The 18602-nt window shown below is 40.1% G+C and overlaps 1 protein-coding gene across 2 annotated transcripts in view; it reads left to right on the top strand.

Moving 5' to 3' along the window:
- Positions 1-18602, top strand: part of LOC139109170 (box A-binding factor) — a 49747-nt gene that overhangs the window by 29515 nt on the left and 1630 nt on the right. The window contains exons 4-7 of one of the 2 annotated variants that reach the window (XM_070668034.1): positions 8112-8242; positions 8655-8966; positions 16791-16879; positions 18086-18407. In XM_070668034.1, the coding sequence (XP_070524135.1) occupies positions 8112-8242; positions 8655-8966; positions 16791-16879; positions 18086-18407 (854 nt within the window). Of the gene's footprint in view, positions 1-8111; positions 8243-8654; positions 8967-16017; positions 16194-16790; positions 16880-18085; positions 18408-18602 lie in introns of both variants that reach the window. The other variant, XM_070668033.1, reaches the window with a different exon arrangement.

Raw genomic sequence — 18602 nt, 5'->3', positions numbered from 1 at the left:
TTTAATAAAGCTAGAATACATTTTTTAGAACGATGATCAATAAGTGCAAAAATTAAACGAAGTCGTAAGACGGTATTTTAATTGATAAGAAGCGTCGAGATTGATGACGGGCGAATTAAAGCAGAAGTAAAGGTTTCGCGGTTCGCGGTTCGCGCTTTTCTCTCCGTGTCCGATGCTCGCCGGCGATAAGGGTTCATTCACCGATCGAAATGATCCACAGATCGCATTGTTTGCCACCCTCCTATTCCGGGAAGGGAACGAAACCGATTGCTAGCATCGCGAGACTTGCGTTGAACGCTTCGTGCGTCACTATTCGCGGTTCCATGTTGATTCATTTGATCGGTGCGTGCAATAGCTATTGAATTTATCTTTATAACGTGACAATAAACGCAAGGAAGAATCGCACCTTCGGCAAACACGAACATGCGGCAAAATAAAAATTCACGTAACAAAAAAAAAAGAAAAATTTTATTCTAGAAAGGAAGAACCCACGTAACGAACCGTGTGCGTTATAGTGCTGTGTTAATTTTTATTCCGTTCGTGATTTTATCAATAATATCTGGCCTTATCAGTTGCGCCGGATCTGCATCCGATAAGATTTTATTGACAGATAAATGCAATTGACTGATAGATTTCTATTGACTACCTGGCAATTCTGCGAAAAGAGAGAGCATGTGGATGATCATGCTCACTTTCATTGTGGCGGATGTAATCGAGAAGAAATGTAAAATGAGAGAGAGAAAGAGAGAGAGAGAGAGCGAGAGAAAGAGAGAAATAAAAAAGAAAGAGAAAGAGGAGGAGAAGGAAAAAGAAAGATCAAGTATTTGCACTTCTTAACTCACGCACTGTACACATGCACGGGTCGCGACCTATCAAATTTGATAGCAAAAGTTCGAGTGCAGATTGCGATCCATTTTTTTGTTAATTTATTTTTCTTTTAAAAAAATCTTTTTTTTCCCTGTTTTTTTTTTTTCCTTTTTTTGTTATTCGCTGCTTTTGGCCCATTCGAGAGATTGCGCGAAAGAATTCGTTCGTTTTTTTTATTGCAATGACTACGCGAACATGTTCTGTCTTTAATTTGACAAACGATAGCTGTCGTAGTAGGCTGTGTAAATGAGAGAATTATTTTTCAGTCTACGATTTTAAAATCGCTACGACGAACAAAGGAAGAAAAAAAAATGTGACAGTAAAATCGTGAATGTTAATATCGCTGTAGCGACTGATTCATTAAAGAAAGTTTACGTTTCCGAATGCATACATACGCGCACGTCCCCGCCGCCTTCTACGAATCTTATAAAATGAAACCCTTCGCCTCCATTCATTAGACAAACTCGGACCGTTTGATCTTTATATTCTTTATTATGATTATTATTTCAGTGCGCTTTATTGGTATACCAAACGTCATTTGTATATTTTTCTCTAAACTTTTTAGTCCTGGAATAAAAGCTTATTTTTTAAACACACCTTACGCTCAATGAAACCAAGAATTTTAACGAGTCGAATATCTTACGTAATCTCGTCGTGCGCGTGTGTGGGCGCACACGCGTATACTTATTTCCTTAAATATTTTTATTGAGAGCGAAAAGAAACTTTTTACGCACCGAACTCGTGGTATCAAAAGCCGCGCGCGATACACGTGCAATACGCAGCTGTCTACACCTAAGAACGAATTCCAACATTTGTAATTCTTTGCTACAAGAGGTAGGTCTTTTCGAACATGCCGGCGGAAATGGCACGTGGTGGTAGATTTCACTTTACACGTGGCACACCGCGAAACATCGATTTCTCATTCGAGATAATTACTTTCCCTAATCGTAATATTCTAAAAACTGCTCTACATGATCCGTACAAGTTTAAAATAATCCCTTATTCGCATCGAATGGTACCACAAATAAAAAAAAATAAAAAAATAAAAAACCCAGAGATAAACCGGGATAGTAAAGCGAGCCCAATTTCTTGGGAGCTTTGTTTCAATTTCGCAGGTGCGTTTACAAAAAAAAAAGAAAAAAAATTGGCCGATTAAATTCGAGCAAAAAAAAAAGAAAACGTTGCGTCCCGTCCGTGTTATGACACCTCGCCGGCGGTCTTTCGGGACAGGACGAAAGCAAGTATTCGCCGCAAGGCGTAAGAGCCGGCCAGAGAACGTCAAATAGTGGGGCGTCTCGAGTGGACGATAACGAAAGTGGGGATTCCTCGTGACGGACTCCGTCGGAAAAGGCGAAGTTGGGGTACACTGCGAAATGCGATCGCGCCGGATGATATCTTGGGTGGAGGGGAAGGAAAAAAAAAAAAAAAAAAGAAACACGTAGAAAATAACAAGTGGGGATAATTGTCCGTCACATTGCAGGAGGGCTTCCCCGAGTGGGGGAGGAATTGCAGTAGGGGAAATCCTGACCACCTTCGAGGTCCTCCAACTCCGTTCGGCTCGGCGTTTCGTGCACTCTGTCAGATTATATTCCGCTCAGTTCTTGTCTGCCCGGTGACAGATACGGGACGCTCTTCTGGCTCCTTTTTCTTTTCCCCGGCGTCGCTTTTTTTTCTTTTTTTTTTTTTTTTCTCGCCTTTTCCACCCCGCACGGCGAAACGAAGGACGAAAAGGGACGAGGACGTGATACCGTAGCGTTTACACCCGTCGAGATGCAGTGAGTCTTTCTAATGAACGATCTATCTTATGAATGATATGTTTTGTCATTTGTCGATTAGTCTCGTTTTCAATGCTTTTATATCTTCTCGGATGATGCCCCGTGTGTTTATTTTTTACTGTGCCACGTAACTATCTAAATTTCGATAAAAATTACGCACGTGTTACGCAAGTTCGATAGAAATACAAAGTTCGGGAAGTATAATGTTACACGTAGAAACAAATATTCATAAAGAAAAAAAATATTTATATTATATATAGATTTATAAATAGGTTCATTTAAGATTTTGTCACTTCAATAATTTTTAATTACAGATTCTTCTATTTTTTTTTCTTTTTTTTTATTACATTAATGTAATATGAACTTCGTACGTAATCGCAAATAAATTGATACACGTATAATCGTTAACAATTTGGATTAAAATATTTTGTTTTGGATTTGCCGATTAAAAGCACGCTTTCTTTAAAAACCGAAACCTTTATCTCGTATTAAATAAAACTCAAATTAATTGGGCAATAATTGATACGCGCGGTGATCATACAATTGCAGTGTGAATAACAGGATGAGTTCTGAAACTGGTATTAATTGATATTTAATGGCACTCGATCGTATAAGTTCTTAAATAAAAAAATAATTTTTTTAAAGTCTTTTCTTAACACTCATACTTATGTATATTTAATTTCATTTACGGTTCATAGTTATTAATTTATTTGTCGAATATTTATATTAAAATTACGTAAAACCAGTTGCTTCTTACTTATTAAAGAAGTAACAATTTTATCTTAGCACCGTAATATTTAATATGTTTCTTCCACATTAATTCTACACGCGCTTCCTCCGAAAAATATAGTTCCCTACGTGCGTCGCGCATCTGTAAATATTAAATTCATATACCACCACGATTTAGTCTTACATGTCAACCCTGACCATATAAAAAGATCAACGGTGATATCTTAAACAATCTCAATGCGGTTAAGTAAATACGAAATGGTACCCTTCTTATCTTTCGTCGTATGAGATATCTACCGTGTTACAGGATTCTTGAAGCACATACAAACAGCATGCACTTTTCGTTCAAATATCTCGCGTAATCGTAATTTTCTGTAATTTATATTTTATTCTATTCTATTTTACTCCGCGTATTTTAACGATGACGGCTAAAAAAAGAAAAAAAAATAGGAAGCTTGAATTCTTGCTTGAACAAGCAGTTCTGATATTAAAACATAATTTTTTTTTTTTTAATTTAAAAATTGCATACAAGATAAAGATTTTTTTTTTTAATTCAAGTAGACAAAATTTTTATTTTAATTTAAATCGTGATACTTATTTAAAAATATGAAAAAATGTGCATAACTATTTTTATTTTTTTCGGGATCTTATTTTAAAGTTTATTTTCGTCGTGTGTCATTATAAAAAAAAAATTTAGAACTTGATATCAATTTTTTTTTTTTTTTACCGATATCCTACGCAAATATGCAAATATTTTTACCTCCGGATAACGTGTATATAAATATGTGCTTGATCGGTAGACTTATCGTTCTCATCTTTACGTTTACCCCGCCTTCTTCCACGAGCCGTCGTGAGAAATGTCTTATCAACTCGGTGGATTCAGATAGTCCTACGGCAGCAGGGCTATAACCCCGCCGACATTAAACTCGCTATATTGGATTTCGCGAAATTTGCACTCCTCGTCAACCGCGAGAAACCCTCGTCTTTCTCCACTGACAAATAGTACGCATATTATATCTAGTTTATCTTCTGTTTATTCAATTAATTTGCCGGTCACTATAATTCTAACGTAGAACTCCCCTCGAAAATCATTTAAAAGGCTGAAATTGGCTTCGTGAAAACCGATTGTCAATGTTTTACGATATCCGATTTTCGCGTAAAGGTGCGCGTTGCATTATTAACGCGGCATTAGCATTGACATTGTTTGCGATCTAAGAATCTTTCATCCGACGAGTTACATTGACCTTACGGATAATCTGAATAATCGGGAAGGTTGTTACGTGGTCACCTCTTACGTCTGCGTCTTATAAAACGAAGAGACGGAGACGGAGATTATTGGAGGCGGCGGTGGCGGCAATAATTAAAAGCGTGGCGAAGGTTCTCAGAAGAAACCCGAGATCCACTATTCAGCTCCCTGTGCAGTCGTTGTTACGCATGCATAGAATATGCGCGCATACACACACGCCGACTATAAAATCGCCCTCGATTCCCGTTAGCATGGACGTTACGTCATCGAGCATTAGACCCCCATTCGTATTTGTCAAAAGCAAACTGCAGATCGCGCGAAATATTTTCACCTCGCCCGGAGGAGCGAATAAAGATTCGTTGCACTTTTTTTTTTTTTTTATTTTGCCTAACGCGTCGCGGATTATTATTTCGCGTCGCGTGAAAGCGAATTAATTTAATAAATATGATACGTACGTAATCAAGACTTTACAAATTTTGTTAAGATCACGATATTTGTAAATTTTCTAATATTTTTTTTTTTTTTTTCTTTTTCTTAAACCATACTTTTTTTTTAGGGGGCGGGGGAGGTTTAGAATTGTAATTTTATTTATTTAGGACTTCATCAATATTTGTTGTACATGGGATGCGTTGTGTATTTTTTTTTTCTCGCTATTTCTGCACCTTCCCTAGTTTGTCGAAGAAAGGTTCCTTCCGCCACCACCGCCGGTCGTTTACATTGCGAAACGCATTAGCGTTAGACGGATCGTGTGCATCGTGTGCACCGGGCGCGCAATTGCATGCAGCGCGTGCCCATTTAATACCGTTTCCTTTCGTATTAGTGGTTTACAAAGTACCCGATTGCACCTGGTACACAACCGTCCAGGATACGCGCAACCAGTTTCACGGAGAACGGTCTCGCTCCCGATGCGCTCGGACGTTCCATCGCACTTAGCCGATGCATTAAGACGCATCCTCGTGCCTGTTGGGCTCGTGTTAGACGTACGACATATCCTAAGACAATCGGAACCGTTAGGCCGACTCTCATCCACCGGTATTTGCATTGCCGATGTAAAATGCACGCGCGTAGTTATCACGCGTGTAAGTTTCACCTGCGGTCGAGTGTACGCGTAAATTATTATTCATTTTTCGACAAGATTAGGTTTCCACCCTGGAACTTAATTATTTTCCTCTTTCGCTAATTTTCTTTTTCTACGATGTCTAGTCCAGAAGAAGAGATACTTTTCCTAAAAAAAAATTTGATTCTGTTAGCGGAATTATTATGTATTACCCTTTTTTTTTTCCTTCGTTATCGTACCACTCATTCGAAGATTAATTTACATCTTTTGTATTGTTAAAAATATTACCACCGATATCAGCTCGTCGATTTGTGTCACAACCTACCTCAACGTTATGTAAATATAAATCGCCTAAGCAGATTTTTCGAGGGGTCAGACTACATCGGGTGTCGAATTCGCCGTTAGCCTGCAAATTTCGTATTCGTCACAACTTTACTGACGATCGAGAGCAATAACGCTGGGGTATGCACTTTTGCACGCGAGTCGCAGTTTTTGTCTAGTGACTCACGTGCTAATAGCTCGCATGCCGTTCACGTGTGACGTAAAAAAAAAAAAAAATCCAAGTTATATTTAATAAATTAATTTTTTTTTTTTTTTAATTTAGTTATTGCTTATATTTTAATTGTTAATTTCAGGGACTTATAAAATTAAGTTTCGTCAGTTCAGCTGTAATTTTAAGTATTTGCATATTGCAATAGACCAAAGAATTATAAGATTGAATGGCCAGCCATTGTTTGCCGTGATATTTAAACATACGATTTTTTTGTTTAATCTTCGACGAGACTGCGCGCTTTTATCGGCGTTTCTATCTGTATTTGTTAATTGGCGGTGAGTTTGGACACCACGTGAGAAGTCCCCGGCGATCTTCAGCATCGCGAAAGCGATCGCAAAGGTGTCTCTGAACACGTACCGGTATGCAGAAACGTGCTTAGGCCGCCGCGCGGCTGCTCAAGGCTGCATCCGTATTGACATCATCGCGAGCGTACGGCGGTGCTTTCGTTTATTTTACGCCGGTCGCTTCTTTACCTTGTTTTGGACACGTTAATGTGCTCCAAGATAAAGTGCACGTGCGCGATGCGCGCGCGTGGCAATGCGAAGAGCGCCGGCAATTTAATGATTTTTCTTCGCGCATAATTGCATACGTAATTAAAAAGAAAAAGGAAGTCTACCGCGGACTCAAAAAATTTCACCGAGACTTATCGCGCCGAAATTAATTCAAATAATTCAACTTACGAAAGTCATAAATTATTAAAGTTACCTAAATTTTATTTTATCTTTCTTTTTTTTTTTTTCTCTTTTAATAAACGTGTTTGAAAGTGCAGGACACGCGAGACTTTTCCTCAGTACTTTAAACGTGGTCGCCTGTAATTTTCTTTTCGGGAACGACGAAGGAACGCCTCGGCATTCCGCGCGCACACGTCATCACTCTGACTTCCGCGAAGCGGGATTTTCACGGCTCCTTGGGAGGCATTATCCAGAACGATTTACTGGCATTCTTCACCGAAAAGATAATTGTCACGTTGAAAAAATGCATCGTAAAGAACACACATAATTCGCTCGTGCCGTACGGCTAAAAGCTCGTTACGCTATTTTACGCTCAGGTAAAACCCCGCTGCGTCGTTCGAGTGGCCGCTGAGCCGAAACCAGGTATAAACAACTAGTAATGGCAATGGTAATGGAGTAGCCGTGTCGTTCCGGACTCTCTTATGATGAGGGTCAGTCCGTGGCAAAGGACGAAGGGACACCAAAAGGGGTTGGCTCTTCCGTTTGTAAGGCACGCGCCCGCGTTTGCGCCCGCATTCGACCAAACCACGGCTTCCGCTCTCCCGCGACGGTTACCTTCCGGCGTTTCTCACACGGAACAGCGATTTTGTTTTCCTTCTTTTTTTTTTAAAAAAAAAGAATTTTTTTTTTAAAGTAATATAATAACGTGACAAAGTTCCGAACATGTGCCTACAAACTAAGTAGGAAAACGCTTGCATTTACGAATAAACTACGAGAAAAAAAGTGAAGATAATTCTTCAGGGAATTCGAATTGAGCGATTAACTCGAGCGATCGATTCGCGAGATACTCCGTCGCTTCGCGATCCGCAAATCCCACGGGTAGGGGCGTATTTATTCGCGAAACGTGATCTGATTGCAAAATACGAAATGTGATCCGCAATTGGCACTGTTTATTTAATTTTCTCATTGCTATTGGTGTCTCTACGGACATTTAATTAACTTCGGTCTTCTTATGCTTTAATATTTAATACGAGCGTTTAATTAAACCGGACAAACTAATCGAATATTTTTATTTAGTATTATCAAAAGACTAGAACTTATTAAACAATTAAAAAAAAAAAGATATATATAATGTAATAAAATAATTAAAAAAAAAAAAAAATTAATATGAATTGTCTTTCGCGCTTTGTAATTACAGACTTTGCTGTTACAGTTCGTCGTTGTATCGGCCGATAAATAACACGATGGGCACCGTGGCTGGAACGGGAGGGACCTACACTCTCCCTTACATGACGAACAGCCCTACGGAATTGCCGTCATCTCCACAACTGTGGAACGCTCCAGGTAGGTATCGACTACCTGAAGACGACTACCTGAATTGACGACATTCGCGTTGCTTAAACCGGCTAATCTTTATTAATCTCCTCTGCATTGAACAAGTCGCTTTTACTAAATTGTCATCGTTCCATTAATCATAATTCTAAATAATTATTTAAAATCTCTTTGTAATAACTTTACGCTGATTCGGCAACAATTATTTTAACGCTTTGCGAGAAGCGGGCACAAAGGTAAGCGCCTCAGTTCTGAAAGAGGCGGGTAATGTACTTCGTTTGACTGTTATTGTCGAGAAGAACAGATCTTTTAAATCGATTTTGGGGTAAAAGCCGCTCATTGTTGCAAAAGATAGAATTCGTAAGTTATGAAAATTTCTTCTTCTTTTTTTTTTTTTACACGACGCGCTTTGTTACCTCAACAGTTACAGGTTTGAATACGCTGTCCATTCCGGAGGATTACGGTAGTAAATCTACGGGTACGGTCTCCCACCAATCTTTACCGGCGTTTTCGCAACCGTTCGGTACTCGAACGAGCTTCCGCGGTTATAGTCCTCCTTACTCGTCCTCTCAACAAAACACAACGGAAACCGCAGCCGCTGTGGATGCAACATCTTGGACGTACGCATCGCCAGCCGAAACGTTGACGACGCAATACGGGACGCCGTCCAGGCGACAAACTGTTAATCCGGGAACAGCACCGACGCAAATTAGCGCCGCGGCGAGTTTGACAGCAAGTAAGTAAAATATTTCTTTTTTGTATTAACCAAACGGAAGCTAATAATACTATAGCTTTTATCGTTAAATGTAACCGGACTGAATTAATAATGGACTAAAATTAGGAGAAAGTCTTTGAATACTATTTTTACGCATAAAAAAAAATTAATATCAAGTAATAATTGCTATATCTATATTTTCTTTTTTACGAATAATAATTTTGTTTTTAATTGAATTAATAATTTGGTGAAAGAAAAAAGAAAATTGTTTTTTGCAAACGGAATTAAAAGATGTGACGATGTGGCGTTGAAAAAAAAATGTTAACGATTAATCGACAGCAGGCAGAATATTATAACCATAATTTAATAAGCCCATTCTTTTCGTTGTAACGATACAACTGCAAAAAGTCACGCGAGATCTTTCTCAAACCCGGCGAGATTATATTCGCTTATCTCTCGAAATTAAATCCGCTTACGCAGCTTCTGAAACTTGTCATGCCACGATATTAGCGGCGATCGTCGAGCATTCTCACAATTTAGGTTATCAAATCGCAAGGTTTGTCTTCAGCAATGAAATTGCAAGAATCGACCCGAGTATCGTCATAAGATAACGTGAACGTGCGTCGGTGATTTTTCATTGATTCGCGGAATATAATGAGAAATATTCCGCATAGCTTATTAATTATCGCGACTTTCAACCGTACGTGTTTTATAATTTTTTTCACGTTCCAATAACAATTTCCAGTAATACGTTTGAATCTTTGCGGGACATTTTTATACAGCAGTTCTTTTTTTTTTTTCTTTTTTCTTTCTCTTTGCTTTTCTAAATCCGACATATTCTCCGAACGATTCCCTCGCGGTTCGAAATACGAAACCGCAAAGTGCAGAGCGACGCAGGGAGAGCTGGAAGTAACCGATCCGTATAAGCAACCCTCGTTCGAAAAGATTCCAGAGCCTCCTGCGGTCGTATACGTCGGCGCGCCCTATCACGCGTTCCTGAAGTGGGCGGTGTCCTTTGACGGCGACGCGTTTTTCTCGCGCACGCATCTGCGACGGTGCGGGAATAAATAAGCGCCGGCGCTAAACGACGCGAGGTGGTATCCCGCGCTGCATCGACGTACAGCATGGATATCGTCAACCGTGATCGGTGGGCGTATTGCACGTATAGGCATGCACGCTCCTTCGGGCTCTTATCAAATTCCGCGCCCGACGCAAACGCGCCATTTAAATCCGCCTCGTTCGAGAGTCGCGTGATCAACGAGGAAAAAAAAAAAGAAAAAAAAAATAAGGCGTGTAATTCTTTAAAATTTTTTTATCGTTATTACGTTTCTCTGTCCGCGGAGACACGAAGGAGAAGCCGTCTTTTCGTAGTCATAGATATTTATTGTATTACGTCACGTCGATATTCCAACTCTCATTGAAAATATTTCACTTTATTAATTTTTTTTTTTTTTTTTTTTTTTTTTAATTTTACGATACACGCAATTCCGGTCAGCGAGGTACTGTTTCCGCGCGAATGATGATTCGGCGGTAATTCAAGCTCTCGCGACGATCGCGTTACAATTGTCATAAATAACAAGGAAAAGGATTCAACGTTCCGTTCCCGGCCGTGGAGATTTCGGTACGGAGGCGAGACCGGCTCGACCGCGGGTGGCATGGGATAATCACATAGTTGTGACTAATTCGTTCACGGTACTAAATTAGAGCTGCTCCGGCAGACCACTCGAATATCGTGTTTCCTCGAATATCGTGTGTCCTCTTACTTGACACAGCATTCCCCGGGGACAATATTTCTCGTGCGACTTTTTTTTTTAGCCTGGCGCAACTATTTATGAGCCACGTGAAATGAACGTTCAATGGATGATCAATTGGATAGGTGGTGCGTATCTTACGAATTTCCATCGTTATCGGGGCGGTCTGAAAATTTATCGCCCGCACGGGTCACTGGCTGCTGACCACTGACATGTCGACTTTGTAAACGAGAATCCGCGATACGGATTCGCGGTTTTGTTGTGTTTTGTTAGCCTGTCGGGAGCAGATTAACTAATAAATACCAATGAACTCTTTTCCAATCCGCAATCGGTCATATACATTTTGTTCTTTGCGATTTTGCTAATTTTACTCGCGCTTTTAAAAATAATAAGCAACCTTTTTTTTCTCTGCTCCGCGAGAGCTTCGCGGTTCTCTAAAATAATTTATGTTTGAAACTTTTATCCTTGAGTTAAGTTAAGATTAATTCAGTTATTATTTTAAAAACTGGTATAGAAAATTCTTTTCAGAGAATATATTATTAAAAAAATTTTTCTTTTTTCTAAGGCTAAGTGATTCATTTGCATCGCGATGTACTTTTTTATCTCGTAAAAATTGTTGAAATTCCAAAGTTCTTTATCGTCTACGATTTCGGGCTTCGCGATTGCAGTGAAAGACTCGTCAACGATCTGCGGCACCTGTTTCCGCAACATAAAATCGCCAACGGCTATCGAAAGAGACATTGATATGACCGTGACCTAGGCTGCGGGAACGCGTAGGTCTAATCTAGCTGTGTCTACGTGCGATACTGAGGTAATGATAGGGCTGTATCTGACTGACGCGTGTCGGCTTCCGATAATTTCGCCATATTTTCAGGTGTCGACGCTTTCAGGTATCTAATCGAATAGTGATGTCGGCGACGCGCGGTCAAATTTATTCTCCGACTTTACAATAAAAGCAACGCGTTTCTAATTGCGAGATATCCATGTTTTACAAAGTAATCGAATCTTCTAATAAAACAAATTTCAACTCTTTAATTAATTCTTTAAATTAAAAAAAAAAAAAGTCTTTATTTAACTGACGCCTTATAAAATGTGCGTAAAATAAAGCAAGCTCCGCGAATAAATTCGAGAAAATGATCGGTGCACGGTTACTTTTGAGGAACGCTATTACGAGATACCCAGCAAAGTAGTGCAAGCTGGAGAGATTACTCTGGCAATCTGATATACATTGAAATTACAATGTTCTTGGATCAATCGGAAATTTATGGCAATGTAATATCACGTTCGCGAGGCATGTCGTGTCAAAGATAAACTCGATAAGTTTGATTAAGACGCAAGGCGCTTCTTTTTTTTTCCCTTTTTTCTTTTTAAATACCTCCTTGGTGTCGTCTGCAATTAATTTTGGGTCTTATGCAAGCGCGAGTTCACGACTGAGGTCGACATTGCACGCAGCTTGTTACTTACGATGCGCTCTACCTCTCGCGTCCCCTCCAACTTCTCTCTTTCTTTCTTCATCCGTTTTCGGCAATAATTAAGACCCGCTCGAGTGATAACGTTCGACGGGTACATTGAACGTTAAACCAACGCGTCTCGATCATTTATTTTAGATACTAATAATGACGCCGAGATAAATGTGCCTCCTCAAAGTTCACGGAGGTCGACCGGACCTCTTTATCCGTCTGACATGAAAGTCACGCTGAAAAAGCATCGAGTTAATGTTGAAAATATCTTGTCGAATTTTTAATCGTCGCCGTTGAAATATTTTTTTCACATGTGTCTTTACTAATTAAAAAAGAAAAAAAATTTTTTTTAATTAACTTTGAGTTTTTTGTCTCTTTCTTTTTTTTTCGTTGAAGATCTCGAAGAAATTCTTCGGACGTTTCAAATTATTTTTGTATATTGCGAAAAAAAAAAGTTATTCGAATTGAACGTTCACTCTTTAATCACGTCGCACGACTTTCCGATTCTTTTTCTCGCGCTCCGATTTATTATTTTTGTTTCGATTTTTTAAACCGCCGGTTTTTATCTGCAACGTAATTTTCGGGTATCAACGATGCACGTAATGAAAAACGAAGTAATTAACGACGTAAACTGCGCCGAGCGAATAGCAATGGGGGCAAAAAAAAAAAAAAGATGCGTTTCCGAGGGTTGCATTGATCGGAGAGGGAGAGTCGGAGGAGTTTAAGTGGTTCTTCAGGAACTACAGCCTGCGGTTACACATGCCGCACCATCCGGACTTCGTTGTAGCAGGCCGGCAACGAGAGGGACGCTTCTTTTCCTTTTAACATACCGCGACCTCGAGTGTTTCATCCGCGAGTCCATGCTGGCTGCGATTTAAGTTTAACCGTGCCAGACACCTATCCCCCTCCCGCCCGCAGAACTATTTCTCTCGGTGTACTTTCGTATACGTCGATGCAAGAGCCCCGCAAGAGTCGTGCATCATCATGAAGGACCGTGCACGTGGCCGTCCCTAAATTAATCCAGCCGGTCCGAAAATTTTTTTCTTTTAGACTAGAACGCGCGACTCGCTTTTTATTATTTCTATTTTTATAAATGAATCGTATTTTACTTAAAAAAAAAAGAAGAAGTTATAATTAACATTTTTTATCTTTTAACTTTTTTTAAATTTACTTTTAATTATTTAATAATAAGACTAAAGGGGATAGAAGAGAAGAGTGAGTAAACGACAACTGCATGGAACTCTTGCGCATTCGGCGCGAACGAGAACCGATTGAGCCTTTCCGTATGAAATAATATGTCGCAAAGGCGAGGGCAGATTAGAGTAGAGCGAAGGAAACAAAAGCACAGGTGAACAAGAATGTTAATGCGACGATAACGCAGTTATTATCGCGTCGAGGTATAATCGTCTAACTGTGAAATTAAGTCCGCCGGAATGCCGCGAGGAATAACGTGTGCTGCGGCGATTTGTTGTTTAATCTGCGACATAAAAATACGTTGCGACTTTTATTTTTTTTTCTGTTTAGTGCCCTTTTTATATATATATATATATTTCTTTCTATTTTTTTTTTTTTTTTTTTTTATATCGTTGTCACGATTCGCAGTTTCTCTGTCTCACGATACGTGCTCGAGGCTAGGGTGTCAGGAAGGTCGGAATGCAACGGCGGCGCCGTTCGGGTGCGAAAGTGCAACGTGAATCCCCATATGTATTTGGATCATAGCGAGGACTACGTACAGGATACCCGGCTACGTCAGCTACTTCTTGCTTACATAATATCCGGTTGCTTTCCATTCTGATTCTACCGCTATAATCTCGAGAAGATTCTCCTGTCCTCTGACCTCTTTGCTCCCACGTCGGTCCAGTAACTCAATGCCTGCATTTTAATTCCTTGGTACTCCCTGTCCGCCCCCTCCCCGGTGTCCTTTCATATCTAGTTACGGACGCCTTCTCTACTTCGAGAACTGCGTGCCGCGCTATGGGCGCGCGATGAAACAATTCGAGCAACACGATATCTTGATCTTAATTTTGATTTGATTTAGAAACACGATATGACGCGTAGGGAAAACAAATGGATCGGCGCTTCGTTAATATACGGGTGTACATGTAAGTGGACGAGAGACCTCGTGGTATTCGCAACGATATTAAACAGTCTAATTCGCGTACGCGTACATGTAATTACGGTTCAAACTGCGGAAGGGGACGGCGTTATCTCGTGCCGCTTCGCCCTTTCGGGTTCCTCCTCGCGAATTAATATCTAGCTATTTATGGGTCAAGGTGGTGACGTGAAAGCGTAAAAACGCAACTCAATCCACGCGCGTGTGCGATGCGCCCTGAAAGAGTTCGTAGGACTCGCACGGGCATCAGCAGCTTCTTGCTTACCTACATACAATATCCGATTGCTTCCCAGTCGCGTTTCTGCCGGATGTGCTACTCGCGTACGCCGACCTCTTCGTTCTCTTCTTCGCCGTTTCGCTTTCCTTCGTTTTTTTTTTAAATTTTTTCCTTCTTTTTTTTTCCTGTTTTTTTCTTCGCCGAGTAACTCGAGACAAATTCTCTTATTTTTCTTCGTCGTCAAGTGACGCGTTCACCCAACTCTCGCTGAAAGGCATAGGCGCGATTTACGCGTATCATAATTCCGACGAATACCTTTCAGCGAAGGTTCAAGTAATTTCTGACCGGCAATCGCGCCCGTCGACTTTTCATCGTACGGCAATAATTTTAACTAATAATTGGACCTTATAATTACAGTTCTGTACGCACGAACGACGCGTTTTTTAACGTGAAACATAAGCACGTGGCTGCTAGGTTGGCCGGCGTCGTTATCAGCGAACGCCGGAAACTCTGATAATGCCATGTCCGTTTCCATCCTTGCTTCGTCACTTCTACGCTTCCTGCATCCTTCCTTTTTCTTCATTAAATACTCGTCATTCCGTTGCATTTTCCGTTGTAATTTTTACTCTTAATATTCTAATTATTCTTAATATACCGATATACTCTACTTACTCTTGATATTCTGATATAAAATTCTTAATGGTTTAGTTTTAAATAGAAAATTGCTATTCAAAGTATAAATTATTTACTTATTAAATACTTAAATTTATTTATTAAAATTTCTCTGCGAAATTGTTTGAAATTTGTAATAATTAATTAATCTGAAGAGAGAGAAAGAGGAAAAATTATATATATATTTTTTTTTTCACATTCTATTAATAAATTTATATGTTTTGGAACAGTTTATTTTCTATGCCGCGGTCTAAGAAACTATGCATATTCATAGTCACGTAATGGAAGTGGGGGAGTGTTGCGAGCTAACGAAACAATTGTTTCTGAGTGGTCACGTAAAAAGAGGCCACTGCAGATATGGTCACTCCCGTCAGAGACACGTGTATAGTTTTCTGTTTTTCTTTTTTTTTTTTTCTTTTCTTTTCCTTTTACCTGGTCGCACAACGCACCGCTTTGAACGTCATTTTATAAACCGCGAAAACGCGCGCGGAGATTATGCAGTTTTATCTTTGCAACGGAAAGAAAAGAAATTTCGCACATTGCGCCTGCCTGCTTTTCTAATTGTACATTTATATTCCAGATACTTGCTAACGCGGTATTTATTAGATATTATTAAAAAAGAAAAAAAAATGATAAAATTGCAAGAAATCGCAAGTACTGCATCGTTATTACTATCTACATTTATTATTTCCTTTTTTCGAAATTTAATTAAATTAATAAAGAAAAAGAAATAATAATTGAAAAAAAAAAAAAGAAAGAAAATGATGTAAATTGTGTCACGCACACGTGCCTATTTGTCACGTGCTGCGTCCGCGCCTATTTGATCCTTCTGAGAAACCCAAGTGTGAATGAAATACAGTGCACAACATCGAAGCGGAGTACTTTACGGAGGGCCGCGAGTGCGTGAACTGCGGCGCGATTTCCACACCTCTATGGCGTAGAGACGGTACTGGACATTACCTCTGCAACGCATGCGGTCTCTACCATAAGATGAACGGCATGAATCGTCCATTAGTTAAACAACCACGTCGCCTGGTAAGGAAGGCTTCCACGGTGACGGCAACCGTGAGGGAGCGGTCTAGCAAAGTCGTTCGCAATACTCAAAGGCTGTGCGTTAAATCCGCTTCGTCAGACCGTTTCTATTTTACGTCTCGTTGCTTAACTTTCGTCGCTGTTGCTCAAGCAAAATTGGTTCCGAACGAAACGGAAACCATCGGAGTCTTTAAACGACACGTAGAACTGTAGACGTGTCTGATGAAAACGATATTTTGCAAAGCACAAACCGAACTAGCCGCAAACTACATACTCGAGAGGAACATGAGAGAAACAGACAGAAAGAGAGAGAGAGCGAGTTAGAGTCCTTTCTCGCTCGTTCTCGTCACTGTCCAGGAGCCTATGTGGAAATTCGCCCGTGACGTTCTGCCCCCCCTTTTTTTTTTAATATATCCGAGGGATGCGTAGCAACCATCCCCGTCTTCGGACACAGCAAAATGAAACATCTCGCGATGTTAGACTCGCTCTTTGCGAGGTTCAATGCACCGTCGTGTGTGTACCTAATACACGCAGGAGAGAAATAAAAGAAAAAAAAAAAAAAAAAACTACCCTTAACGTATGGCCTCATGTCTGTTTCAGTGGCGGACCAGGGCAATTTCTACAAAGACTTCTGTGGGTATAGTGGCGCCCGTCGCGCCCTCGGGGAGGAGAAATCGAGCCGTCGTTTGGTAGGTGTCATCCTCCCAAATCAGCACTCTCTCTGTCTCTCTCTTTTTCTCTTTGTCTGTTTTCCCTTTACTTTCATTGATAACGTTCTTTCTGATAATAAAGTAACAAGCACCCTACGCCCGACGTCCCTCCGGCTTCTTTTCATCACCGTACCTCGTCCCAATCATTTCATTACTCTTATGTATATTATTTTAGCTTGTCGTTGATTCCGTTACCATAAGTAAAGCTTGTAACATACATTTGACATCTAAGACTGTTACGTAATTTCGTTTTATAATCGAATAACGCAAAACAGAAAGAAGTACGTAGGCAACTGAGTCGAGACTTGATCAGAAAATCTATGTCACGCCATGATAAAAAAAAAAAAAAAAAAAAAAAAAAGTAACTATGTGCAATTGTGATTAAAATGTTGGAAAAAATAATTTTTTTTTCCTGCTCCAAGTTTCCCCGTAACGTTTCTATCGCATTGACATATCACGCTTTCTTCGCTCACTCATCATTATACGAAACCGTTGATTATCGAAGGCAGGTCTCTACCGTTCTCGTCGCCGGTGGCGCATTTCAAATAGAGAAAAAAAAAAAAAAAGAAAAAACATTCGAGTCGTAGCCCCGAGGTGCCACTATACCCACGGTACGAGCACTTTCCTTCCCGAAATCACGTGCAGCCTGTTGTAAAGTATGCCTCGCAATCACCGTGGCCGCTTGCCAATTTCCGACCACACGGAATGATTCTTTGTGTCTGTTGAGTTTTTCCAGGCTCACGTGATCTTCGTGACCGAGGGTGGCTCGGCTTTTCTGCTCCGCGGTCTCTACGGTACCTTGCACACAGAAAGCTTTCTAATCACGGTAATCCGAAGTCTGATCCTATTTCCGAGCTTGCGTCGGAGCTCTTTAAATTTATAATATTTATAGGAAAAAAAAAAAAAGTGATCGATCGTCCGAGCTTTCTATTTAAACATTCGAGTGTTCAAAATTTATTTTCCGACGTTACTCTCTCGCATTGCCACGCTAGTTTCTTCCGGCACGAGTTTGCTTCTTAGAGTGGCACAGTTTAAACGCTATGCCTTCATCAGACTTTTTTTTTTCTTTCTCTCTTTCTCTCTCTCTTTCTCTCTCTCTCTCTCTTTCTCTCTCGGTTGCGAAATCATTCTAAAATATTTTGTTGCTCAAGGCGGTAGCGTGTAATAATTATTTTATGTCCCTAGTCTGCCACGAGACGCCTTGGTCTCGCTTGCAGCAATTGCGAGACGACGATGACATCCCTGTGGCGTCGAAATTCGCACGGCGAACCTGTGTGCAACGCCTGCGGCCTTTACTACAAGCTACACGGTATCAACAGGCCGTCGACTATGAAGAAAGATAGTATTCAAACCCGGAAGCGGAAGCCTAAGGGTGGAATGAAGAGCAGCGATACACCCCTTTCGGGCAACGTCGCTCAGTGCACAAACAACAATAATAATAATACCAACAACAACAACAACAATACCAGTAACAACAATAATAACAATAGCTTTAAGCTTGAACCAGGTATGTAAAAATATCTAATAAATCTTATTATTAAAACATTTTAATTTTGCACGGTTTCCCCGTTAGTTAAATTTAATTTCTCCTTACAACGTTTCGCGAATTATTTATCGAGTCTAATCAATCGAATAAATGCACTCGCTTTTATCATTATATTACTCTAAGCGTCGGATTCAAATTTGATTTATAAAAATATAA

The sequence above is a fragment of the Cardiocondyla obscurior genome, linkage group LG16 (genome assembly GCF_019399895.1).
Source record: "Cardiocondyla obscurior isolate alpha-2009 linkage group LG16, Cobs3.1, whole genome shotgun sequence".
In the NCBI taxonomy this organism is placed as follows: domain Eukaryota; kingdom Metazoa; phylum Arthropoda; class Insecta; order Hymenoptera; family Formicidae; genus Cardiocondyla; species Cardiocondyla obscurior.
This window is presented reverse-complemented; position numbering and strand designations above follow the sequence as displayed.